The sequence below is a fragment of the Corylus avellana genome, chromosome 1, assembly GCF_965113065.1.
Source record: "Corylus avellana chromosome 1, dhCorAvel1.hap1.2, whole genome shotgun sequence".
NCBI classification, from domain to species: Eukaryota; Viridiplantae; Streptophyta; class Magnoliopsida; order Fagales; family Betulaceae; genus Corylus; species Corylus avellana.
Genome location: NC_142490.1, coordinates 3,234,240 through 3,260,069, shown reverse-complemented (window position 1 = coordinate 3,260,069; position 25,830 = coordinate 3,234,240). Strand labels below are relative to the sequence as shown.

Below are 25,830 nucleotides of genomic sequence, written 5' to 3'. Positions count from 1 at the left end.
TTATGTCCTACTAAGGCTTTTTGCCTATAGCTTAGGAAAAACATGGTAAAGGTTATGAGTTTGAGATCCATTATTGGGTGGGTTATATCATATATGTTATTTATTAATTAAAAAAAAAAAGTTATACTTTAATCCTTATTCACGTAGCCGAATTAATAAAATAATATTATTTAAAATATAATTTGTGAAGTACTAGAAAACGTCATTTAAATTAACAATTCTTACAGTCTGACAAAAAGTTTCGATTTTCAGTTATATATATATATATATATATATATATATATATTGTACAAAAAAACGTAAAAACACTTGTCTACTACTGACTAAAGGATTTTGTTCTCCAGTAGGTTGAATTAGGGTTTTTCGAATATTGTTGGAATAATTTTTCTTTTGATTAGGGTTTTTCTTTTATCTTCCATAATTATAAGATTTTTTTTTTAAAAAAAAATTCTTAGTAATTCGTTTTTATAATGTTTTTTTTAAGGAAATTTTTAACTAGGAGTTTTTTTTTTTTTTTTTTGTTTCTGAAGAATTTTGGGATTTGAGGGGGAAGCTTCGGAGGGGCCATGGCCCCCAGGGGGTGTCCACCACTGCGTTAATGATGTCCCTTATCATAGTAGGGAGACAAAGGAAGCAGCACAAGATTTGGTACATCATACATGGCAGAAATTCACATGGATCTTAATCATTTACAAAAAAGCCCATGTTGAAGTGCCTTGTTACAGCATATTGTGGGATACAGAGGCTTTTTATCCCCAGAAAACCTTTTTTCACCTTTCCTTTTTCTCTTTCTTTACAATATATTTACCTGTTCTTGTAATGGTTTCTGCTGAGCTAAGCCTAATTAACTTTGTTATCCTCTTTGGTGCCATCCAGCCAGGTTCAAATCTTTCTGTCCCATTATAATCCTAACCCTACGGACTATAGTTAAACAGTTCATTCATATCGGTTTAAGCTTTTAATATAAATATTGATTTAATAAACGACAAAAAATGAATAATATCTTTGCGGGTTTTATGGTCAGAAACTTTTGATCATCTTCCTTTATTTAACATTACCATATTTATCAATACCCTTTGACACCAAAATGTGGCCCAGTGGGAATCCACATTAAATATCATGAATTTACTTGAACACCTTACTGTAATGCATGTGTGTTTGTACATGCATGTGCACATGTTCTTCCATTTGCTTTAGACTTTGAGGCCATGGCTTTGGGAAAGATAACAAAGCAAAAAAGCATGTTGATTCTTTATACTGTTATGAGTTATCAGACAGAATATTTGCAGCTCCATATCCTTCATGACAAAGTAACATCTTTTCTTTGTCATCACAACTTGGTCATCTTTCTTTAACACTTTTTTTTTTCTCCCATTTGCTCTCACCTTTATCTACAGAAGCTTTAATTTCCATATTCCCCCTTGCCTCTAACGGCGGCAGTTATAATTCCAGGTGCAATTAATACCCTTGAGGCATCGACATTATATGTATCACATTAAAAATCCAGTCTGGTCTCTTCCAAGTGCCCAGACACAGATCCTGTCGTTAATATGGTCAGAGGAGCTTCTAAATGCCTCTTCCTACTCTTCCTGTCTCTTCTCACTATCTGCTGTTCTGGTAAGCAATTACTATTACTCAAAAAGACAGTTTCTTTTCCTTCAAGTTTCTATGGGAAAATCCAAGGAAATGTAAACTTTACTCTTTTGAGTTTGCTTTCATTTCTGAAACCCACTGGTGATTTATGATCAATTTCTTGTTGCTGTTTTGGTTTCTCACTTCTCAGTATATTGCAGCTGCTTAAGTTAAAGTAATTTGAAGTTCCTCTCATCTTCTTTCTCATTTGCAGGAACTCTGGTGGGTTTCTCCTATCATGCAGGAAGCACTGCAACTTCATCAACAGCTAGAACTTTATCATTCCTGAAGCAAAACAAGGTCACCTCGTCTCAGATTCGGGTTTTCGTAGCAGATCATAGGGCTTTAAGTACTCTGTCTGACTCTGGTGTAACTGTTGATCTTTACCTAAGTAAAAGCCTACTTGGGAATTTGTTGAATTCGAAAGCTTCTGTTATTTCGTGGCTGAAAGCCCATGTATTGACATTTCTCCCGCATGTGAACATCAATAGCATCATACTTGCTAGTGGCAATGACAGTTCAGAACAAAGTGAGCTACCAATGCTTTTATCCACCTTAAAATCAATCCATTCGGTCCTCAGTGCTCTTCATCTAGAAAGCCAAGTTAGGGTTTCAGTAGCATTTTCATTGTCTTTCTTAGAGAAGTTGAATAGACCACAGGAAAGAGACCTGCATAGGATTTTTGGTTTTATCATGAAAATGAAGTCTTATGTCATGGTTGAAGCCAGTGTTGATGGACAGATAAGCATGGGAGATCAGTTTGTTCAGTCTATGATTGAAAGAGCTACCCTTTCCAGTTTTCTTCTTCCTCACAATGATGTTCCAGTGGTTCTGACAATTAAGAGCCCTGCTGTTCCTAGTGCAACAGAAGTAGCTCAATTCAGTGATAAGGTTTTGAAGTCTTTACAAAACAAAACTCAGATTACAGGACAGATAGTTGGGTTGTATGCAGAAGTATCATCCATGGAAGATTTTGTGCAGAAAGAGCTCAAAAGGGAAGAGGAACAGATCTTTCCTTCTTCCCACAGAGAACTCCTAAGCAAATCCCACCTCAAAGCAATTCTACATGACACTGTCAACCCGCCAACAACAATCTTTCCCACAACTCCAGGCATCACCCCTCCAGATAATCCCACACCACCCATTATCACAGTTCCTGCTACTAATCCTGTCACAATTACGCCAGCAAATCCTGGTTCCACACCATTAACATTTCCTTCCACCCCTCCCATCACAATACCCTCCACATATCCTGCCAATTCACCAGTACCAATCACCAATCCAGTAACAACTCCTACCACAGTCCCAGGGGCACAACCAGTGACTAACCCTGTGACAACTTATCCAACCCCATCAGGAGCTGTTCCCGTCACAAACCCGGTGGCGCCTCCGGCAACAACAAATGCTCCAGCGATTCCAGGACAAAGCTGGTGTGTGGCCAAGGCTGGAGCTTTGGAGACAGCAATTCAGGCAGCACTGGACTATGCATGTGGAATGGGAGGTGCAGACTGTTCACCAATCCAGCAAGGTGGGAGTTGTTACAACCCAAATACACTTCAAAACCATGCCTCATATGCATTTAATAGCTATTATCAAAAGAATCCAGCGCCAACTAGCTGTGACTTTGGAGGGACTGCCACGATAGTTAATGCCAATCCAAGTAAGAGCATCTTTCAATGATCATTTAATTTTGTGTTTCTCATGTATTATAATTAGTGTGTGCAATATGCTTTGCAAAATTCAAATCACAACTGCGACCCTTTTGATTGTCAATAGGCATTGGTTCTTGCATTTTTGCATCATCAGCAACAGCAACAGCAAATCCAACGCCAACGCCAACGACGACAGCAACAACACCACCAACAACACCAACACCAACACCAACACCAACACCAACAACACCATCACCATCAGGAGCAGGTGTATCAGGGTAATGTGTTTTGTTCTCTTGAATCATGGCTATGGAAACTCTCTGTTACTTCTAATCCCTGAAGAATAACCTTGTACATGCCTCTGTTTTATTATATCTACTTTGCAGATATGGTACTCCACCTTCAGTGTTAAATTCAAGCGAACCAGCTTCTGGTACTACGCCCTTTTTGGGGTCTGAAGGCCCTCCTGCTGCTGCTAACACATCAACATCCTTTTCATCTGGTTTACATCCCATCATTGGCTGCATCATTTTGGCAACATCCTTTGTTACTGGAAAAATAGTTCTGGAAATGTAGAACTGCTACTTCTCCATGCACGTCAATGGCTCAAGAGATAATTGCTTCACTAGCAAGTAACAAATCTGAGTTGTAGCCGTTCAAGCCATGTACAGATCCATATTTTGCAGGTTAGTTTAACAAAGCAGAACTATACCGACCTACATCCTGCTAAGTGCTAACATATTCACTGGCGTGCATGAGCTTGCCTGGGATGCAAAACATGTTTACTTCTGAAGCTAAAATTTCTAGTTGAAGCAAAATCACATGTTCGATATATAATTTTAGCTACTGTGAGAAAACAACCGTTTCAGGTAATGATGGTAGGAGTTCATGAACTTGTACATATTTTAGACGTTGTGGAGATCGTAGCGTGCGTAGTGATAATGACAAATTGTACGATCGAATTGCTTCAGAAATTACCCTGATCTGCAATATTTTGAGGCAATTTCACCATATATAGTCAGCAGTTATTCATTCTAATCATCTTTGAAAGCAAGTTCGTCCACTAATTAGTAAATTTGTAAGACTAGAGCAAAGCTCGATGTTCTAGTCAAATAGAAAGGAAACATTTCACGGTCTAAATTAGATTTTACAAATCTAATAGTATATACAATGGTGGTACCAAATACACTACTAGATATAACCAAACAAAATATGAACCGTGAAATGAAAAGGACCATATTCTAACATTCTATAGAAAATGAATGCATTTATTACAATGTTCGCATAATGAATTGACTCATAGCAAAGCATTGGACACCATCCTACAGGAATTGGCCAACCACTCGCTTGGGATGGTCTGCTATCCCCACAAAGGATGAGTGATGGTTAGACTAAACACATCACCCTTTTGGGAGTGGAGGGTGATCGGATTACCCCAACCAACCATTCCCCTTGAGGGTTGCCAACCGTCTTAAGAGGTGGTGTGGTCACCCCTTGAACTGTTTTGACTTTTTTTTTTTTTTTCCCTTTTAATGCTTATGTAGCTTAATCTAAGATGTTCATTTTCAATGAACAGCCCAAATTGCTTAATTTACACAGCCCCTTTAAGATGTCTTTTCATTTCCATGTGGTGCGGTTCGAGTTAGGCACGAGGAATATACAACTTAGTCAAAAAAGCATATCCTAATGTCCATGACAACATAATAAAGTAAAACAAAACCAGTGTTTATCATGTGCTTGGTTGTTGCTAAGAAAATTTCTCCTGACAACTATTATTAGTAGGGCCACTGATATGTCTTCCATGCATCGGATACCAAATGTATTACCAATAAAGATGACTTTGATCAGCAGTTGAGGATCCAATGGATGTGAGATTCCAATAGCAATAATCCGCCACTGCAGGAGGAATGATGCAAATTATCAAATCGTCGACATTTTTAAAGAACAAAAATTCAACAACCTCCACTATGATAGAACTGGCCAAAATTGTAAGCAGTTGGTCACCATCATGGTCGGCAGCTAATGAACCACTTAAAGAAAACTAGCCAGTACATAATGACAATACCATACATTGATTCAAGTTATGAGTACAACTGATGCAACAGAAATAACAGTGAGAACAACAAAAAGGCATTCTCAGCTAAAACTACATAAGAGAACCTCTAAAATGTGCATTTCTACAAGGAAAATGGCCTCTGCAGCTTTATCTGAACTCCTCAATTAAACTAAAAGGCGTCGATTCTTTATACACAAGAACTGGATAACACAATGATTTCATCTCTTTGAAAACACCACCAAAATCAACATTGACATGGAAACAACCATCTTGAAACCAGAAGTTTCCCAGAAATTTTGTTTTTCAGCACCCAGAGCTTCATTTTGTTGTTTTGCTGCTAACTGATCTCTAAGTTCTTTTAGGGCTCTGTCCCTTCTCTCTCCCACCTGTTGATGAATGGAGTAGAGATTAGCGATTCAAGTGTTTACAGGAGCAAGCAGAGAGGTAAAAGGCATGAAAGCAGTACAGAGAACTCAAATTTATTGGTAATGAGATTAATTTATGAAGCTCTCAAGAAAATCGAATCTTTTTAAGTTGCTGAAAACTAAAATATTGATGAACTGGCCTTATTAAGTATTCTCATTTGTCAGGGTGAAAAAAGAAACCAAAAAGAATGGGAATAAAAAAAAGAAAAGAAAAAGGCTACAGCATTCAATAGTGGCACTTTCTACAAGGAATAGCATATCAGAGGTCAATTACACCGTGATGGTGCGGAGCATTAAGTTGACCAGGATCTGATCCAAAAAAAAAAAAAAGAGGACCACTCACACCTTGCAAGGTGTGGTTCATCAAGTCAATGAGAAACCTATATGTTGTGTAGACAGGCTTATAATTAACTTGTGTGCTTAAGGTTTGTAATGCAAACTCTGAATATTGACCAACTGCAGACAAGTGAAGCATTAAATGATACCCTTTGGAGCTTTCGTGTCTGGGAACGAGCTTCCTGGAGGCAGAATTCCAACTTCAACACCCTCTTTTTCAGTTCCTGATCAGCTCGCCGTTGCTTCTCTAACTGTTCATCAAAACAGGTTGAAGTGCATAAACAAACAAGAATAGGGGACCTTAAAGAAGTGAAGCACTAAAATAGTGAACAAATGGACGAGTAGATTATAGAAGGAACTGAAGGTGAATGTACCTGTGACTCCAACTCCTTGGTCTTGTGTTTCCAGTGAGCAGACATTATCTTGATTTCATCCCTCAGTTTTGCTATTTCTTCATCCTTAACAATCAAAAGCTTATTAATCTTCTCAACGTTCTTTGGAGATACCTCATCTAATAATTTCCTCAGTTCACAATCCTTGCTTGCTCCAGCTTTGGTAACAGCCTGCATAATATCCTGCTCAACTCTCAAAACTTCGTCTTTTAGTTGCTTTTGTGAAGATTCTCTTGCTTGAAGATCCCTTTGCAGATTATCTAATTGCTCTCCTAACCTAATTACACGATCCTCATGCTGTTTTAGCGAACTGCTCTTCTCTTCTAATTCCTTTACAAGGGCTAAACACTGGAGCTGTGCTGATTGAGCTGATGCAGCACTTGAATCTGCAATTGCTTGACTAGCTGAAAGCTGTGATCTAAGACCATCCAACTCCTTGAGGTACTGTATCCCATAAACAACTTACAATTAGGATACAGAATGACAACATGATGAGAAATAACAAAGCTTGAACTAGAATACGTAATGAATTGAATGTGAATATGTTTCAAAGTAAAAACCGTTGCTAAATATAATTCATGAAATTGAATAGTGACTGAATCATTCAATACTAATATCATTGAATCATTAGAATATAAATTCCCTTAAATATGCTCAGCAATATGGTTATTAAATTCGCAATCAAAGTCTTAAAATCTTAAAACCCAAAACAACCTGGATATTAACTAGGATCTTAAACAGTTACCTTCTTTTAAATACTCAGCCAAATTTGTTCAAGTTACGGGAAGAAACATCTGACAAGTCATTAATGAGATGAATAGTGCATGATTAGAAAGTGCAAAATAATTTTGGTAGTAATTAGGATAAGGAATTCATAGTGTTATATCTTTCATTTTCACTATGAAGCCAAGTTATTTTTATCACACAGATTTAGCTACTCCCCATTTTCACTTAAAGTTATAAAATAGATCATTTTCTAACTAATAATGAATGCATGAAAGGATTTATAATCTAAGGCTCTTCTATTGCAAAATCAAACCCTTTCATGAAAAATATCGGAGGGCCCCCCCCTTCTGTTTTTGAAGACATTTGTTTCCATGAAATCCCTCTGCCACAACATCTTTAGGGGGTGCTATATATTGTTATGTCGATAAAATCATTTGAGTTAAGACGTTTTTTTTTTTTTTTATGTTGGGGAACCTCTCCAAGGCAGAGCCCTTCGGACCCACCCCTGCAAAGTAAACCCCGGTCCCGTGCACCGCATCCTAATCATTTGAGTTAGACTTTACTATGTTAATCTTCAATAGCATAGCTAAATTCGGGTTTGAAATGCAAGTCCTTCTCCAATGTCAACTAAATAAATAATAGTATTTTCTGCTTGACTCTGTAAGTCTTAAAGATAGCATAATATAACACATGTATATAGCACACTTCACTATTCATGTAATAAATACCAGTGAAAGATTAATACACATTAATTACATAATTATTTAAGCTGTTAAACTATTACATAAGCCATAAGATGTTATTCAAATTTTCCTTTGCTACAGAAAGACACTTAACATTTTTTTTTTCTTTTTCGTAACATTTGAAAAGGCTAAAGTTCAGATGATCTTTTTCTTCAAGGGTAGATGCTATTATGAAGTGCTTGCTCGAATGTAAAAATATGCCAGAATTGAGGGCAGAATTTGACATTTTTCACATTCAAAACAATTTATTTGCTAATTTGCCAAATCGGTTGATGGAAAATGCTGTCAAATTTTTATTTGTTTAATTACAAAATTTAACTAATATCAGATAGACTTAAGACTTCATGGTTCCAACAAACGCAATCAGCCCCATCATTCCACACATCATTCTTTCTGTAATCACCCAAGAGATAAAGAATGCAATCTTTCATTGAATTACAACTTTCCAACCTTAATTTCAACAGCAACTATTTAATTAGGGGAAAATGGCAAATGCATTAATATTAAATCACCCCAATACTTGGTTGTCTTCAAATTGAGGATCGATTTGAATCACCAGTCAGTATAATACTTGGGTTTAGAAAGTGTGGGTAACGTCAAAAAAGTTTGATCCAGAATTGGATTCATGTCTTCAGGGAAAATCAACTGTAGCAGTGAGTAGTGACTATCTCAATAAACAAGCAAATGGTTGACCATTAACTTTATAAAATTGGTGGGTTGGACTTGTTGGATTAAATTTCAGGTAATTATGCATTTCTCTATTAAATTATACAAGTTTTCCTTATAAGATGAATGAAGAAGTCTACCTTGCTCTCTCCAGCACAAAAAAAAATGTATCACCACAATATGCCCTTTTTAAAGAAAATTCAATTGTCACAAGTACAGCATAGCAAATAGATTGAAAAGTTGGGTGGGGGGGTGCAAAAAAAAAAAAGAGAAAAAGAAATTATGGTTATAAATGATTTTATTATGAATCTCCCTCATTTTTGTCACCCATGCAGACAAAATTTTCTTAAATCATTCTATGTAAATAAAGGAAACAGTAATATAATATCAAACACTTGATAACTTGGGTCATCTTTCCTCGCATGGGCTCCGCCAAAAAAAACTAAAAGGAAAAAGCCAAAAGGCATCCAGCACCTGAGCATAAGATGCTCGGCTTATTTGATTACTTCAAAAGAGCAAGATGCGAAAAAACAAATAAACAATGCACGAAAAAGCAAAATGACCATTATTAGTGAATGATGGCCAAAGTTCAAAGGATCAACCAAAAGCCTAAAACAACTTAAATTAATTAATCATTAAATTAAAATTTGATGAAAGAAACAGAATAAAAAGACTGGGATATGAATGAGACCTTCCCAGCAGTAGATGCTGAATCCTGAAGCTTTGCATTCCTCTCCTCCAATGTTTTATGCAATCGACCAATTTCATCCTCCATGTTCTTAGCTTTTGTCTCAACTTCCTGAGAAAACATACCCATCAAAATCACACTAAATCCCAACCGACCAACTACAGATGCATATGACCCCACAAACAAAAACACCCATAAAGAGTATGATGATTGACTTTCAAGATTCGAACTATATATACACAATACAACAAAAATAAACCAGAATCGCAAGATCACATGCCTGTCTTGTTAGAGCTTCTTTAGCATATGATTGCTCCTGAAATGATAGGCGGCTCCGAACCTCCTTCAACTCTGCCGCCAACGACACCACATTCCGCCGGAAGCTTTGCTTCTTTTCATTCAAGTCCTTTAACAAAGGATCAATTTCTCTAGCTGACATTGACGATGCCGTCAGCTCCATCACGGATGATGACGAAGATGATGGTTTCTCCTCTGAAACTGACATGAGGACTATAAAGTTTTGGATCAACTGGTGGCTGTAGCTTTGTTGTTAAAGATCTAATATTGTGGCCATACACTGAATCCAGGGCTAAGGATCAGGCATCAGTGGCCACGCCCCTTGCAGTGCAAGCCATTAATTTTTCATATATCTGGATCACTGCATGTGAAAATGGTAGTTGTGTATTAAATTTGAGAGGTCTCCAAGAAGTAGAACACTTGAAAAGTATAGAAAATAATAATTAAATATATATATATATATATATATATATATAGAGAGAGAGAGAGAGAGAGAGAGAGAGAGAAACAGTGACTTTGAAATTACTAAAGAGGGTTTGACAAATTTTAACTAAAAAAATTTCAAATATTGGAAGTCAATCCAAAGAGATCTTCCACACTTTTTATTATTTTCTCAGGAAAAAACTAGCTCAAGAAAACTTCACTCATTTTTCTGGGAAAATCTACTCCAAGAAAATAAAGTTCACCTATTTTTTTTCTGGTGCAGAATAGAAGCACAGATACCTCTCCACCACAACTATTATTGAGTGAGAGAAACAGAAAGAAAATGGTAGAGAGCGATCGACTCCAAAGGGCTTGTCAACCTCACCGGATAAATTATTTTTTTATTTTTGAAAAACTCACCGGAAAAATTATAGCTACAAAGACAAAGACAGAATAGTCTTTTAGAGAGAGAGAGAGAGAGGGAAGGAGAATAAATGGGCATGTGAAATTTGAACTAAAAAATTCAAAGTTCGAAGCTGTTTTCAACAAACACACCTCTGTAATTTTTGTCAGGAAAATTTATAGAGAGAGAGAGAGGCGCAGAGACAGAGACAGAGAGAGTAAATAGGCATGTGAAATTTGAACACAAAAATTCAAACTTTGGAGCTATTTTCAACAAACCCACCTCTTTGATTTTTCTCGGGAAAATTTAAACTCCAAGAAAAAAAAAAAAAAAAAAAACCCACTTTCTTACAGCGTTGAAACAGCTGATCTAAGACCACGCGTTATCGTTCTCTCACATCACATGCTAATCCTAAACTTGAGGGACTCCATGATTTCACACGCAACATGTTGCTTAACAAAACCAACCAACTAAATCAAATAATTAAATTAATTAAAACACAGAGAGAGAGAGAGAGAGAGAGAGAAATACCAGATTTTGAGCAGAACCCAGTTCCAGAAACAGCTTTCTCAGCGAGAAAATGACTTGTGCTTTTGAATTATGTGTCTTCTTATTCTTCTTCCTCTACAGTTCTTGTTTAGCTTAGCAGCTGTAACGCTAAATGCAACGTCGTAATATCCGAGGGCGCTGGTCAGCCTCCGATGCCATCCGACGATCCAGAAATGGAAGGCCAATCAGTATCGCTAACAACCCGTCAAGTCAGGGTTTTTAATTAGCAAGAAAAATAAAACCCCATAAAAATCAAAAAATATATATATATAAAAAGTAAAATCACTTGCTTAAGAGTATCTGGTTTTGTCTGTAGTGCGAGAGTCCCTGTGTTTAAGCGACATGTCTTTACTTGGAGACAGCGAGGGCTCTAGGTTCGGAGTGCACGAGCCTCGGGTTCGGTCAAAATGCCAAAGCCCGAGGCTGTTTCAAAAGAGGGTTCCGTGGGTCGTTTTGAGTCACAGCGCGGCAAATCCAAATTTTCGCCCTGGCCAATTAGTTAAAGACACGTGTTAGAACAAGGGCCGTGGGATGGGCTGCTACTGGGCTTCTCTCTCTGTTCCTTCTCTTGTCATGGGCCTTTTTGAGGTTCTTTCGGCTTTATTTTGAGGGGAAATTAAAAATTACTCTCCGATTTTTAATGTGTTTAAAATTTGAAAAAAATGTCTCTAACCCTTTTTGTCCAAATTGTTAATGTATTTTTACCCTAGTTTTTTTATTTTATTTTTATTTTTTTTACAAATAGAGAAAGAATGGGACTTTTGGTTATTTTAGTCTTTGCATGATTTTAGGTGTAGCACAAGAACACGAGGAATAATAAATAATGCTAGAAACCATCTTTTAAGAGAGAAATAAACGTTTGATTTTGAGGGTATTTTTTTTTTTTGTAAATAAATGAATTTGTTAATAAAAAAAAGTGGTGTAAATCAGGTTTGCAACGTGGCAATTATCAATTTATTATAGAAGCATTGTATTAAAAATGGTACTATATACTACTAGTTCTAGCATTTTCCAGAAGATTTCCTTAGTGGGAAAATAAGATAAGATTCATACATTTTTTAATGTTATTTTAAGATGGTCAAAGTCGATAGCCACAAGTTGCTTGAAAAATGTCAGCTATAGTAGGTAGGTGCTGCAGACCTTGCCACTTGCCATCCTCCTATTGGATCAAATTCGAAAGCCTTCCTTTTCTTTATTTCTCATATTTAAGATCCAAATAAATAAATATTTTAAGAAAAGAATTCGGTGGCCCCTTTTATTCAATGCGTTCATACAATATTATTATTATTATTGTTTTTTAATTTGGAGTGCTTTATTGCTGTCGGTCAAATTTCACAGAAGCTTTTTAAGGCCTCGTTGTCAGAGACTTGTTGTTGGTATGTCCATTGTATTTGATCCTCCCACTCTCATTCTTTTGTCCCACTATAAATTCAAATATAGGTTTCATGTAAGTTTTGGATAGTTTTTTGAAATTAAATTGAAAAAATTATTTTCTTATGATTTAGAGAAAACTATGTTGAATATATAAACTATGACAAATAGGAGCAACTATCATCCTAATCTTCTTGTCTATATGTTAATGTAATTGGGTGGGGTCAACTGCTTTTATCTTAATCCATGCAAATGGGGCAATATTTCTTTTTTGTTTTTATTGGATTACCTTTTGAAAATAACACTTTCATGCAAATGGGGGCAACTTACCATTTGGCAGTGGAAAAGGTTGCAAATTGAAAACTTTACGTAGGATATATAATATGGTCAAGGTCATTCTTCAAGAAGGGATATATGTCTATATTTAAGTTCTTAGCCTTAAATACAAATGTTTTAATTCATAAAAACAGTGTATATATATATTCTAATTGAATGAGAAAAGGGTTACAATAGATTATTATTTTCATTCTTGATCCGAATGGATGTATATAGGTCATTCATCAAGAAGGCATATACTATTCATGGACGAAATTAAATGCATTTCTAGAATAGGAGAACTTGCAACTTTATTAAGGAACTCACACACATTAAGAAGCGGATTTTGTGAAATTGGGCTACTCAAATTTTATTGGAATTCAAGTAGGTTAAAAGAAGGGATTATGAAGCTTATTTACACAAGACAAGTAGGCCCTGCACTTTAGGTTGTGTCTGGGATAAGTGAATCTTGTAATTTCCCTTTTGAGACAACTAAATTTCAAGAAATCCTAATCTCGAGTAGCTTTCTTTCAATTGAGGAACTTTCGCTATCATATTTAGTCCTTAGGTTTTTTTTTTTTTTTTTTTTTTATCTAATTTGGATTTATTCGTTGGCTTTCCAATTCAAGAATACGGTCTTTAAGTCTTGCCAAAGTTTAAAATAAGATTTATATATCACTTTACCCTCAAAGTTAACAGTTTATCATTTATCACAAGTGTCTTATTTAACATGTCAACATCCATCTCAACACTCTAATGCCATGCCACATTAACAAAACCGAGATTTTTGTTGTTGTGGGTTTGCTCTTTAAATTTTCAAGTTTTGTGTTTCTTTTAATTTTCATGTGTCAAATAAATTATTTTTTATATCTTTTTTTTTTTTTTTTTTTTCCTATGAATGACTTAACACTTGTTGATGTAGCATTGCATTTAAATATTCATGACATACCAAATGAGACATATATGACCAATGACAAACCGTTAACTTAAATGATAAATTGACATAATAACCTATTTTAAATTACTATCGTTGCCATCACCGTCACCAACACCGTCATCCAACCCCACTCAATGAAGGCCCAAAACCTGATACTATCACCATCTTGTTGACAATATCATTAACCATGAAACAGCCTTCAGAACCCACCAATGTAATACCCCATCACCACCAATCCATTTGCTCCTTACAAAACTCCAACAAAATGGGCCATTAAATTTCATATGCGCATATAAACCAGCCCAAACATGTCCCCATTTTGGGCTCACGCTCTTCCATTTCTCACTAAATTCCCAATGGATTTTGACCCCTCTCCTTTCTTTTTCTTTGGTTTCGCCTATACTTATTTTATTTCTTTTATCCTTTTTCAATAGCCTTCTATGCTTACTTATTTATACCCAAAGATATTTCTAATTTGAATAATATTTTGTGAAAATCAAACAAAGTCTTAAAGTTAATTGATGATTTCACAATGTGAAATATATATTAGCGTATGTATGTTAAGGCAAAAAAAAAAAAAAAAAACTTAAGATAAACCAAAACAATCAAACGGGATTTAAGTCAATTGATTGCTTATATACCACAATGTTTTTAAATGTTTATTTGATAACTATAGTAATTTTTAATTTATGGGAAACAATCAAAATAAAGAAATTAAAAAGAAAAATAATTGCAAAAAAAAAAAAAAAAACACAAACACAAACAACTAAGACCAAAAAAATTGAGAAAAAAAAAATAGAAGCTTTAGTACTACTGCGAGGCCTTAGGCTATATAGTTATTATCTTCATGCTTTGACCCTTCTCAATAAGAATTGAAAAATGTTAAGTTTACAAAAAATCTTTTACAAACTGACGTGCCACAATTAGATTGGGGCTCTGTTTGGTAAACGGTTTGGCAAGTATGTGGTTCATTACTATTCATTGATGGACTGCTGACATTCCAACCTGCAGAAGAAAAAATGTTCGCCCAGCTACCCCATTGAAAAAATGCGCCCGGCCTCGTTAACCCAGCCTTGCTTGTTGACGAAATTGCCCCTACAATTTGTTTAGGTGTCTAACTTGTCCTTCCCTTTGCATGCGAAAACGAAGGGTAATTTCGTAACGTAATTAGGCATTGTTAACGAAGAGTGGCTTCGGTTTTCAAAAGCTGAGGAGTCCAGCATACGATTCTGCAGGGAGTAGGCTGACGGGCTGTCCATCAAGCCACAATGCAAGACCACAAACCCCTTGAAACCGTTTAACAAACGTATCATGGATTTCTCAAAATTTGAATTTATCCAATTTTTAATTATGTTATGTTATATCAGTTTGTAAAAGTCTTTTTATAAAATTTATTTGTAAACCTAGCATTTCTCATAAGAATTTACAGTTCCATTCCTGACAATTTAGACTATCAACATTTCTTAAAAGTGTGGGTTGACTCGGGGCATGGTGGAGCGAAGCTTTAAAGAGAGACGTTGACGAGTAGGGCGGGGTTGGGACGACAACAGTAGCAAGCTTTAACGTTTGGCATGGTTTGCGAGAAAAATAATAAATCTCATAGGATAATAATATATCATTTGAAAACAATATATATATATATATATATATATATATATATATATATTTTTTTTTTTTTTTTGTTGGGGGGGGGGGGGGGGGGGGGGGGGCGGGGTAAGACCGTAAGAGTAGCATTTTCCATGTTCTATGTGCCAAGGCATTGAATAAAACTGCAAATGACATGAGTGCAGAGGAACAAAAGCCGGCTTTCCTACACAAAAAAATAAAACAGTAAAGAGGGCAAATCTTCCTTTGGCACAATCTGCTTCAGTACGTAGCCTCTGCGTATTTCACTGTCTGTTGCATCTCTTCTCAGGTCAGTAATCCCTCTCCGTTTGAATTTTTCTTCACACTACTTCATTTTCCCGAGAAAATAGTTGCCTGAGAAAATAGAGGGTTCATGAACTGCTTCAATGGCTGTAAAGCTTTCATCTTTGGCTATTTGCAAGAGAATTCCCAAATGGGTCAATCAAAATGCATTAATTTCTTCAGTTTCATGTGCTAGTAGTATCGAAATTTTCCCGGAAAACAATCAGAATCCACTGAATTCATCGGATTTTGAACAAAATTTTCGGTTTTTAAGGAATAAGCTTTCTCCGGATAACTTAATCCGGGTTTTGGATAATACCAGTGATTTGAACTCAGCAGTGAGGATATTCAAATGGGCTGCCCTCCAAAAACGGTTCTGCCACACTGCTGATACGTATTATCGGATAATTGTGAAGTTGGGCATGGCTGGAAATGTTAAGGAGATGGAAGGGTTTTGTCAGAATATGGTGAAAGATAGGTGCCCAGGTGTTGAGGAGGCTTTTGTGGCATTGCTTGGTACCTTTGTTAGACATTGTAGGCTAAGTGAAGCTATACGAGTTATTGTTAATATGAATTCGGGTGGTTTTAAGCCCTCTATAGATACGTTTAATGCCGTATTTGCTGCTCTAGTGGATGAGAAGAGAGACTTTCAAGATTTAATGTTTGTTTATAAGGAAATGGTGAAAGCAGGAGTTGCACCTTCTGTTGATACTTTGAATCATTTGTTGGAGGCTTTGTTTGAGACCAGTAAGGTTCAGTCTGCTTTGGATCAGTTTAGGAGAATGAGCAAGAAAGGGTGTAATCCTAATAGCAGGACATTGGAGATAGTCATAAAGGGTCTCGTTGAGAAAAGCCGAGTAGATGAAGCTGTTAGTGTTTTAGGTGAAATGTCTGAACTTGGGTGTCAGCCTGGTTTGAGTTTCTATACCTGCACAATACCTTTATTTTGTAGGGAAAATAAGCCCGAAGAGGGAATTAGGTTGTTTAGATTGATGAGAGCTTCTAATTTTGTTCCGGATTCATTCATTTGTGAGGTTCTAATACGGTGTCTGTGTGAGAACCTTTGGCTGGATGATGCGATGAACATTTTCAAAGAGATGATAGACATTGATATAAAGCCGTCTAATAATGTGTTTTTGGATATGATAAATGTTTTTTGTAAATTAGGGAAAATAAATGAAGCTTTAGAATTCTTGGAAGACAGACATGTTTTTGAAACTTCACCACACAATTCATTGCTTGAAGGTTGCTGCCGTGCTGGTAAATTTTCCTTGGCAAAAGGTCTACTTGATAAAATGTATGAGAGGAACATAGCCAACTGTGACTCCTGGAATATTCTTATCAGATGGCTTTGCAAGAATGCAAGGATCAGGAAAGCATTTGAACTTCTAGGGAAAATGGTTGTCTCCTCATGTCTTCCTGACTGTGCCACATACTTGGCATTAGTTATTGGTAACTGTAGATTGAACAAGTATGGAGATGCATTGAAGCTATTTCACGAGATTCGTGCTAACTGCTGGGTTTTGGATTCTATATCTTATTCTGAGCTAGTTGAAGGCCTGTGTCAGGTGGAAAGAACGCTAGAGGCTGCTGAAGTGTTTTGCTATATGTCTAGTAATAGATGCTCTCTTCAGTCTTACTCCTTTGATATGTTGATCAAGAGTGTTTGTGCCAGAGGAAAGGTCGATGAAGCGATAAATTTACTGCAGTTAGCTTATTATTCTGGTACTTCGTGTAGTAATGCAACTTACACTACAATTATGCTCGAGTTGTCTAAACTGGGCAAGGCAAAAGATGTGGTAGTAGTTCTCTCTCAAATGCTGATAGAAGGTTGCAGTCTTGATCTGGAAGTATATAGCATCCTCATACAAAGCATGAGTTCACAGAATCGAATCAAGGATTGTGTATTCCTTTTTAACATGATGGTTAATGAGGGTTTGGTACCTGATTCTGAAGGGCTATTTGATCTACTTTCATGTATAGCCAACCATTCTCAGTTGTATAAGGTTTCAAGTTCGATCGATAAACTTATTTGTAATTCTGAAATTGTAAATCCAGCAATTTACAACATGCTGATTAATGGCTTTTGGAAAGAAGGTAATAAACGTGAAGCATGTCATTTATTGGATTTGATGTTGGAAAAAGGTTGGGTACCAGATTCTACGACTCATGGATTGTTGATTGGATCTGTTGCTAGAGAGGAAGGGGACAGGGGGGCATTTGCCTATGGGAATTCCATCGCACAAGATGCTGTTAGTAACATACTAGCTGAGGGCTTGGGAAATACTTGATGTACCTACTTTTCGAAGAATAGCAATTTGATCAGCTGAAGGCCCAGTTCCCTGGCGAATGATACTCTGACTCACAACTTCATGATTATAGATTTTCTCTCCAACTCATCAGGAACACGAGGGATTGAAACTGCTTTCAGACATAGTTTTGTGTCTATGGTGGCATTCTGTGACAAATGGTCTTTTTGTGGAATGTGATTGCTGGCATTCCAGGTGAGCAATAAATTCATCTTTTGATCTCTAAGATATGCAGCGTACTTGTATACTTCAGAATGTACTTTGAGCAAGAAAATCTTTAGAAATGATAAAATATGATAAGTTCATCACCATGCAGCTATTTGCTGTTGTTCTTCTTATTTATTCTTGCATGTCTGCCTGTTCATACTTGTACGAGCATAGATTGTAATTCCTCTTAAATGCAGAAGAGTCTACCTAGTCGCTTTTTGGGAAATGGGAAACGGGAAACTTAACCTCACTGATATATGCCTTGCAGATGACTTGCTCTGTTGCTGTAATCCTTTTGACCTAAGGAGTTCTTTCTTGGGGGGCATCAGCTTGTCTCTAAACATGGAGAAGAGTGGCATTTTCGGTTGGTAGAGGAGGATGAAATGTACAAATAATTAATGAATAATTGAGATTTGAAGAAGGGAAATTAAGGGTGCAAATTGCAATGTAGGGATTCCCCTTTTACAGCCAAGCTATTGACCACAGATTTTCAAATCTAATGGACAAGATAGTAGCTGAAGTTGCTGGCAATAGACTAATAGACAAGCTAATTCAAGCACTTCTATTTAGCATTCAAGTTACTAGTGCAAATGTTTTTCTTCTGCCATAGAAGTTGATCAAAGGAATACGTACTGAGGTGTCACTTTTATTTTGGGCAGGTATAGACAAGAGCTAATGCATGGACTAGCTTTTCTGTGAAGCTCTTCGAAATTTAGAGTTGAAGGCTACTCAGGAATTAGAAGAATGGATTTAGACTAGATTGCTTCTGCTGTTTCAACCCCAAGGGGAGAATTGGTGAAGACAGCACCAGTAGGTGACAGGAATTTGAGAGATAGCCGAGTGGTTTACCACTATGTTTGTGTAATTACTGTAAAAACCAAGTGAAGAAGGGAAATGGGTCATCATTATACGTGGGGTATTCAAACTACTCTGTCACTGTTTGTTTAAGATCTGTTTCTGTTATTGACTAGAAAAACTGTTGTGACATTGATATAAAGGTAAAAACTGTTCTGTTCTGTGTTAGGGTTGTTAATATTTCTGTTTTGAGAAATAGTAAAATAAAAGACAAAACAAAATTGTAGTCAAAGTCAGCCTGTAGATGGCTTGCAACTGCCTTGCTTGATTTGCTTGAATTGCTTCCCCTGAGATTTTACTAGTTTGTTCTGGTCAAAAGTTCCCCTCACCTGCTGACCTGGATATGGTTGCACCTGTGACCAAAGATGCTGACTTAGTCATGCAGAGCAAAAGAGATGTGGTTGCAATAGGATATGGGCGATAAGGGTGGCGGGGAGAGAGGGATAGGCATGTATGTATGTACCCCGTAGCTATCCATAGAGAAAAAAAGGGAAAAAGAAAAAGAAAAAGAAAAAAAAAAAAGTTTTTCAATACTTATATAGAGTAATGTTTTAACGGGCTGATATGACTAAAATAAGCAAAATATCAATCAAAAAGGTTTTTTTTTTTTTTTTTTTTTTTTTTTGAAGTACGAGAAGTTCTGAAAAATATAGTAACACTTATTAAAATTTAAGGGTATGATTGCAAAAATGATAAGTATAGTTTTTCCTAAAAATTATTTTCATTTTCAAGAATTAATTTATGATACTAGGCACCTCTTTCTAGAATGATTATGAACAAAGTTCCAGTCAAATAAAGTGATGATATTATTACGTGATTTATATATGTATTTGGAGGATTGCACGTGAGAATCACTCTATTTAGCCATGCATGTCGTGGTGGGAAACGCGTGAAGAAAACGCACGCTACCCAACCATATACCGTTAGCGTCTTAGCGGCAGTATATTATTCTGGTTGCCTTCGTGAGGCCCCCAAACTCATTTCTCCTACTTTTCTGACCTCCATTTGACTCCACTCAGAAAAACTAGAGATCACCCAATTGTCCTAACATCGATCTGATCATCCCATTTCCTCATCACAAGAACAAGAAGGAAAAAAAAAAAAAAAAAAAAAAAAGAAAAAAAAGAAAAGATAAATTTTTCTGTGTTCATCTTCGTCCTCGCTAATGGCACCGTACGACGAGGAGGAAATATCACCGGATGACTTGTTGACGAACATGATCGTAATGGGGGCGTCTCTCATAGTAATTGCCGCAGTTGTCATCGGCGTTGTTGCCGGAGTAGATAGCAAGGGCGGTCCGGGGAAACTGGGCGAGAATGTCACCCTTGATAATATGATGGGCGTCGATGAAATATGTAATCAAACTGATTACAAGGAATCTTGCATGGTTAGCCTACAACCGGTGGGCGACAAAGCCAGCGTGAAAAAGTATTTAACGGCCGCCATAAACGGCACCGTTTCAGAAATGACAAATGCAATGCAGAAGGCAAAAGTCAATGCTGACGCGATCGGGGATCAAAGTTTAGAAAAAATGGCGCTTGAAGATTGCGTGGAGTTGATGGGGCTGTCCATTGAGGAGATGCAGTCTGTGATGCCATTGGAAGATGTAGGCGATGGTAGGAGCAGCTTGAGCGCTGTGATTGCATATCAAAGAGCGTGCGTTGAGGGATTAAAGGAGTCTCTGTATGCCTCGTTTGCAGATTTTGATGGGGGTCTGCAGAAGGCCAGAGAGCTTGCGAGCATTATCTTGGCTATAATTTACGAGAATTTTCCAAACGATGACGCTAGAGTTGAACGGCAGTTGATGGCGGATCAGCGCAAAGTATTGCAGGATTACAAGAAGGCCGGTGGGCAGATGATTCCCCATGCTTCTGTGGCTAAAGATGGGAGTGAGGAATACGGGAGCATCAATGCCGCACTTGATGCATATCCAAACGACATCAAAGGACGATATGTCATCTACGTGAAGGCCGGGGTGTACGAGGAGAATGTCGTTGTCGCCAAAAATAAGACCAATGTATTCATGTATGGTGATGGGGTTACTGAAACCATTATCTCTGGAACAAATCTCGACGACACTACCACCTATAGGAGAGCTACATTATGTGAGTTCCTCAATCTTTCTCTTCCTCGATCTTTTTACAAATAAATATTTATTGTTTTGAGGCTCTTATTATCTTATCTAGCAAGGTTGACAAATTCGGTATCCAAAACAATTTGACTTAAAAGAGTTTTTTAAGAATCATATGTAGATTCAATTGGTCAAGAAGAGATAAGTGAGTGTTTAGTCCAGAGGCGTGTTGAAGAACAAATTTAAGTCAAACAGTACTGCTCGTTTGGTTTGAACGAGCTGATTTGAAAATAATTCAAGATAGACAATGTTGCTCATTCGCAATCTTGTTCGCATGCTAATCAGAATGAGCTGTGCTTTATCCTTCTCCAAATTTTTTATTTAAAAGTTAGTTCTCAAATGATGTGTCAAAGTCATACGAGATTTATTATTTTGAAAAATGTGTCACCAACTCATATGATTATAACACATCATTTGAGAATTAACTTAAAAGGAAAAAAAATTAGAAAACACGGCATTTCTCTTAAAGATTTGGTGATTGTTCGGGTTTATTTGGGTAAACACCTATTCTAACTCATTTAATTTCTAGGTGTTGTTAAGAGATGTTTCGCCATTTTCAAAATCACCTTGAGAATGTCCAATATTAAAATAATGATGCAGCCTTAAACTCAAAAGCTAATTATCAATGCGAGCAAGTAGTATATATGAAGGAGAATTTGAAAAGAACCAGAACATGTGTCTAAAGATAAACCCATACATAGAAGCTCCATTTTTTTTCCCCTTATTGTTTGACACACTGAATTTCCCTATCTTGTTGCAGCGGCAATTGGCAATGAATTTATCTGCGCGAATATTGGAATCAAAGTCCCAGATAAAAGCAGTGGAAATTCCATAGCGGCGTTAAAAATCCAGTCTGATAAAGCAGCCTTCTACAACTGCAGAATAAATGGTACAACATCAAACATATACGCATTAGCGCATCGACAGTTCTTCAAGGAGTGTGAAATCTATGGCGTCACAAACATCATCAAAGGTGACGCTGCACTTGTAATCCAACGCTCCAAAATCGTCGTGATGCAGCCATCTACGCCGGTGGCAAACATCATAACTTTGCAGGGCAGGAGCGATAAGCGTGAAAACACTGGTTTTGTGATCCATGGCAGCGTTATCGTGGCAGACGAATCTAACTCCCCTGAAAAACTGAAGAATTGGACTTACTTGGGCATGGCAGTGGATAAATATTCAAGAACAATCGTCATGGAATCATTGCTGGGAGATTTGATCAATGCACAGGGATGGAGTAGCAGCAACAACTATGGAATTGAAAATGTGACGTTTGCAGAGTATAAAAACAGGGGGCCTGGAGCTCAAACCAAAAACAGAGTCAACTGGCCGAGTCACACTGTCATCACCAATAGAAACGATGCTCTGCTTTATACGGCTGACCGATTCATCGAATTACAGAAATGGTCGCTAGACAACATAATCGGCCCCTTACACGCCGGTCTTTTTTCATGAAGATAGATAGAGAAACATGTAGGGGAGGAGAGTACGAGGTACAAAACCTATGGCTGTTCATATGCAAGTGTCAATTTCTTTTGTTTATTTATTTATTTATTTATCTTTTTTGTCAATCACAATGTTAGGCTACATAATGGGAGGTTGCCGTCAGAACAATTTTAAAAATTAAAAAAAAAAAAAAAAAAAAAAAAAAAAGTAGAACCCTCTTTCCTTCAACCTGCATGAGAGAAGTAACATCAAACAACGGGTATTTGAGTTTTCATTACCTTGCTTACAAAACCAAAAGTGGAACTCTGCACACATGGTGTCATTGGATCCAAATCGTTTTCTAAGAATTCCCAAGTATCCTGACTGTAAAGCAATAGAGTAATCTATTCTTCACTGACTAATATGAACGTGTTTTATGTGGCTTTTATGACTCTGAAAAGTAACTACAAGAAGTCAGGGGACAAAAAGCTAATGAATAAAGGAGTTTGCTGGTCCAAAACGATAGCATTACTTATGAGTCATTCTTTAATGAACTTCAAAAAGTTCAAATTTGTTCAAACTTTATAGCCAACAGCAAGCACTAAGCAGCATTTTCATTGAGTGTGATATTTTTATGACATTAAAACACATAGGACTCAGTGCTTTGGCTTAGCAGATACTCAAATCAGAGGAAGCAAATTCTTTCAAGCTCTCATACCATTGAGATTAATTGCAAAAACCCACATCAGCAAACATGTGGACTACTCATTTACAGGAAAAATTACATGCCATTATTTCACTACAAAGAATGACATCTGCATCCTTTACCCACCAAAAAAAAAAAAAAAAAATTGGAAATTTGGAAATTATCTCTGTACGCTGGCTAACAACAACATCAATGTGCAGAAAGTTACAATCGAGCACAACCTATGTATTAGTCACATCATTCTTAGAATCCCTAGAGCAGAAATAAAAGCAACCAAATGAATGTATCAAGACAATGCATGATGCTCCGGCAGAAACAAACAACTCACTCATCACTCACTCATATTCCCAGAAAGAGTGACGAAATTCCAATTCCTTGAGCCCCCAATTTCATACCTGCATTTCAAAACCAATGAGAAAATCAAGATCAAAGACTAAAACCCAATAAAGAAAATCAAGACCAAAGACTAAAACCCAAGAAAGAAAAATCAAGATCATCAAAGACTAAAACCCAAATCTTACTTCAATCTTGGTGGCAATATTTGGCTTGGTTTCCACCCTCTCATTCCCATTACTTTGCATTGACTCGACCACCTCCACTTTCATCTTTACATTGCTATCGCCATTGCTATTCCCATTGCCATTCTCGTTCCCAATCTTCCTCCTGCTGTTTTTCTCTCTGGCCTCCACCATGGCGGCCAAGTGCTCCAGCGCCTCATGGGCGCGCTTCTTTGCGATTAAGGCCTCCCTGACCTTCCGATCGGCGTCGGCGCGTGCCACGATCACCGCCCTATTCATCGACGCCGACGCGATCCTGGCCGCGCAGAGCAGCACCGAGGACAGCTTCAAGTCCATAAAACGCTGATTTTCGTCGAGGTCGAAGAAGGAGAAGGTGGGGTTGGAGCAGGGAGGGCAGATGTAGGAGGCTGATGGCTTGGTGGCGGTGGGGAGGCAGCGCGAGTGGGCGAGAGAGGAGCACTTGGAGCAGGGGACGGTGTTGGGATTGCTTGGAATGGGAGGGGGACAATGGGGATTATCGAAGTATACGAAGCAGAGCGGGCAGAAGGAGGAGGGGTGGAGGCGGAGGACGCAGGAGGTGCAGAGCACCCGGTCGATACCGCGCAGGCGGACATGGTGGAGGAGGAGGGCCCACCAGCCCCACCCTTTCTTTCCCTTGTGGGTCCACCCGCAGTTGCCGCACTCCGATGCTTCTTTTCTTCCCCCTCTGTTGGTGGTTGGGAGGTTCATCTGGGTGGGATTTGTTATTCCGATTTGTAGGGTTAGGGTTAGGGTTGCAGGGCGCGAGAGAGAGAGGGGGACGAGAAAGAGACGAAGATGAAGACGAGGACAAGTTTGTTGTATGTGTAGTTTGCACTTATTCGTACGACGCCGTTTCGCTGGAGTAAGGTTGGTTTTTCTTTTTCCTTTTCTTTTTAGTCTTTCCGTTGATTATAAATTTATAATATCAATAATTTCTCAACTGCACAGGCTCAGAAATTAGCAAAAGAAATATGATTTCAATGTTGGATATATATATATTATAAAAATTAAATAATATAACAGCATCTACACCGCTATATTAAATAATTTTAAAATCTAATTGGATGATAATATAACAATAGTGCAATTGGTCCTCAAATAGATGATAATCAAGCTTACACCTTTTTCATTACTAGCATTGCTTGGATCCTAAACCCTCTTTTCATTAGGATTTTGAACAAAATCATCATGCCCCTAGTAATAATTTTTAAACCGCTTGTTATAAATTACAAACTTAAACAGACTCTTAGTGACCGTAAATTATAACTATTATTGTAGTTGCTAGACATGCTGAATCTATGTCCTTCAACAGGAAATGTTGAGACCCTGCTACATATATTGGGCTTTGGATTCAATTTGTTATTATAAATGTACCTTTTTCATGAATAATAATTTACTCAAACAAAATAGAGCAACTAATTGATATTATAAAGAGAACAACCTTTATAAACACATAATGTAAATCAAGTCGTTTACACGCTCTAATGAAGAACTGTCACGTTAATTTGAAACACGGTATCAAAAGTACACGTTCACATAAGATTGACTCGAGTATGTAGAAGCTGGATAGTTTGAATTGTAACACCTTCTTTACTCTTCCACGGCCACCACCCTTTTCCACACGTAAGTGCATAATAAAACATTGACAATTTGGATGATAAATCCAAAATAAGGTTTGTTTTCCATATTCAACAATAGACCAATAAAATTAATGTCTATTTATTGGTTGGAGGTCAATAATGCCATTCCAACATTGGAACTTCATACCTTAAAATAATACTAATTAAGTAATATATAAACACAAAATAGGTTTTTTTTTTTTTTTTTAGTTACTAAATGAATCACTTTTTAAAGAACTAAACACAAAATATTTTTTAAAAATAAAACATAACATACTTTAGTATAAAAAATTTCACACTTTTTTTTTTTTAAATAAGAATATAGAAGACTATTTTAAATGAAATACGTGCTTATATTTTCATATGTGAAGTCTGATTTAATTTGTTATTTGTAAAATAATAAAAAAGTAAAAAATATATATAATTGAAAGTTCGCACCACCCCAATCAAAACACAAAACGGATAGAGATCTTCAATAATTTTACTATTTGGATGCTAGTAATTGAGACAGGCTTAA

General features: G+C 36.9%; 5 protein-coding genes across 9 annotated transcripts; 3 read left to right on the top strand and 2 right to left on the bottom strand.

Annotated features, from left to right (window-relative positions):
* The first annotated feature begins 1,278 nt into the window (after nt 1-1,278).
* Nucleotides 1,279-4,316, top strand: LOC132171041 (uncharacterized). The gene is made up of 4 exons (XM_059582246.2): nt 1,279-1,617; nt 1,847-3,292; nt 3,409-3,562; nt 3,671-4,316. Exons 1-4 carry the CDS (start codon nt 1,551-1,553, stop codon nt 3,858-3,860), a joined length of 1,857 nt encoding a protein of 618 aa, XP_059438229.2. The 5' UTR covers nt 1,279-1,550; the 3' UTR covers nt 3,861-4,316.
* A 1,017-nt stretch (nt 4,317-5,333) lies between these two features.
* Nucleotides 5,334-11,189, bottom strand: LOC132172070 (nuclear envelope-associated protein 2). The gene is made up of 6 exons (XM_059583504.2): nt 10,971-11,189; nt 9,597-9,974; nt 9,320-9,427; nt 6,476-6,937; nt 6,251-6,352; nt 5,334-5,726 (listed from the first exon to the last, which is right to left on the bottom strand). The coding sequence occupies exons 2-6, from the start codon at nt 9,819-9,821 to the stop codon at nt 5,559-5,561; spliced, it is 1,065 nt and encodes a 354-aa protein (XP_059439487.1). The 5' UTR covers nt 9,822-9,974; nt 10,971-11,189; the 3' UTR covers nt 5,334-5,558.
* A 4,347-nt stretch (nt 11,190-15,536) lies between these two features.
* Nucleotides 15,537-19,051, top strand: LOC132170791 (uncharacterized). 3 transcript variants are annotated; one of them, XM_059581896.2, is made up of 3 exons: nt 15,537-18,023; nt 18,304-18,482; nt 18,695-19,051. In XM_059581896.2, the coding sequence occupies exon 1, from the start codon at nt 15,624-15,626 to the stop codon at nt 17,808-17,810; it is 2,187 nt and encodes a 728-aa protein (XP_059437879.2). In that variant the 5' UTR covers nt 15,537-15,623; the 3' UTR covers nt 17,811-18,023; nt 18,304-18,482; nt 18,695-19,051. The 3 variants fall into 3 exon arrangements, with proteins under 3 accessions (XP_059437879.2, XP_059437880.2, XP_059437878.2); XM_059581897.2 differs by lacking the exon at nt 18,304-18,482; XM_059581895.2 differs by having other exon boundaries at nt 18,304-19,051.
* A 1,004-nt stretch (nt 19,052-20,055) lies between these two features.
* LOC132168525 (pectinesterase-like) lies at nt 20,056-22,620 on the top strand. Its single transcript, XM_059579513.2, has 2 exons — nt 20,056-20,995; nt 21,782-22,620. The coding sequence occupies exons 1-2, from the start codon at nt 20,056-20,058 to the stop codon at nt 22,477-22,479; spliced, it is 1,638 nt and encodes a 545-aa protein (XP_059435496.2). The 3' UTR covers nt 22,480-22,620.
* On the bottom strand, nt 22,073-24,474 carry LOC132171195 (uncharacterized). 3 transcript variants are annotated; one of them, XR_009439014.2, is made up of 3 exons: nt 23,677-24,474; nt 23,495-23,550; nt 22,073-22,161 (listed from the first exon to the last, which is right to left on the bottom strand). XR_009439014.2 is itself a non-coding variant. In XM_059582448.2 (2 exons), exons 1-2 carry the CDS (start codon nt 24,400-24,402, stop codon nt 23,545-23,547), a joined length of 732 nt encoding a protein of 243 aa, XP_059438431.2. In that variant the 5' UTR covers nt 24,403-24,474; the 3' UTR covers nt 23,287-23,544. The 3 variants fall into 3 exon arrangements, 1 of the variants encoding a protein (XP_059438431.2); XR_009439015.2 differs by having other exon boundaries at nt 22,077-22,153; XM_059582448.2 differs by lacking the exon at nt 22,073-22,161 and having other exon boundaries at nt 23,287-23,550.
* Nucleotides 24,475-25,830: the final 1,356 nt, after the last annotated feature.

Excerpts from the sequence above, each read along its gene's own strand:
- LOC132170791 (XM_059581897.2), top strand. The coding sequence starts at position 15,624 with ATGGCTGTAAAGCTTTCATCTTTGGCTATTTGCAAGAGAATTCCCAAA.
- LOC132171041 (XM_059582246.2), top strand. The coding sequence starts at position 1,551 with ATGGTCAGAGGAGCTTCTAAATGCCTCTTCCTACTCTTCCTGTCTCTT. Across the intron at positions 1,618-1,846 it reads TCTCACTATCTGCTGTTCTG|GAACTCTGGTGGGTTTCTCC; the intron begins GTAAGCAATTAC and ends TCTCATTTGCAG. Across the intron at positions 3,293-3,408 it reads GATAGTTAATGCCAATCCAA|GCATTGGTTCTTGCATTTTT; the intron begins GTAAGAGCATCT and ends GATTGTCAATAG.
- LOC132172070 (XM_059583504.2), bottom strand. The coding sequence starts at position 9,821 with ATGTCAGTTTCAGAGGAGAAACCATCATCTTCGTCATCATCCGTGATG. Across the intron at positions 9,428-9,596 it reads AAGAAGCTCTAACAAGACAG|GAAGTTGAGACAAAAGCTAA; the intron begins GCATGTGATCTT and ends ATGTTTTCTCAG. Across the intron at positions 5,727-6,250 it reads AGACACGAAAGCTCCAAAGG|GTGGGAGAGAGAAGGGACAG; the intron begins GTATCATTTAAT and ends ATTCATCAACAG.
- LOC132168525 (XM_059579513.2), top strand. The coding sequence starts at position 20,056 with ATGGCACCGTACGACGAGGAGGAAATATCACCGGATGACTTGTTGACG. Across the intron at positions 20,996-21,781 it reads CTATAGGAGAGCTACATTAT|CGGCAATTGGCAATGAATTT; the intron begins GTGAGTTCCTCA and ends ATCTTGTTGCAG.
- LOC132171195 (XM_059582448.2), bottom strand. The coding sequence starts at position 24,402 with ATGAACCTCCCAACCACCAACAGAGGGGGAAGAAAAGAAGCATCGGAG.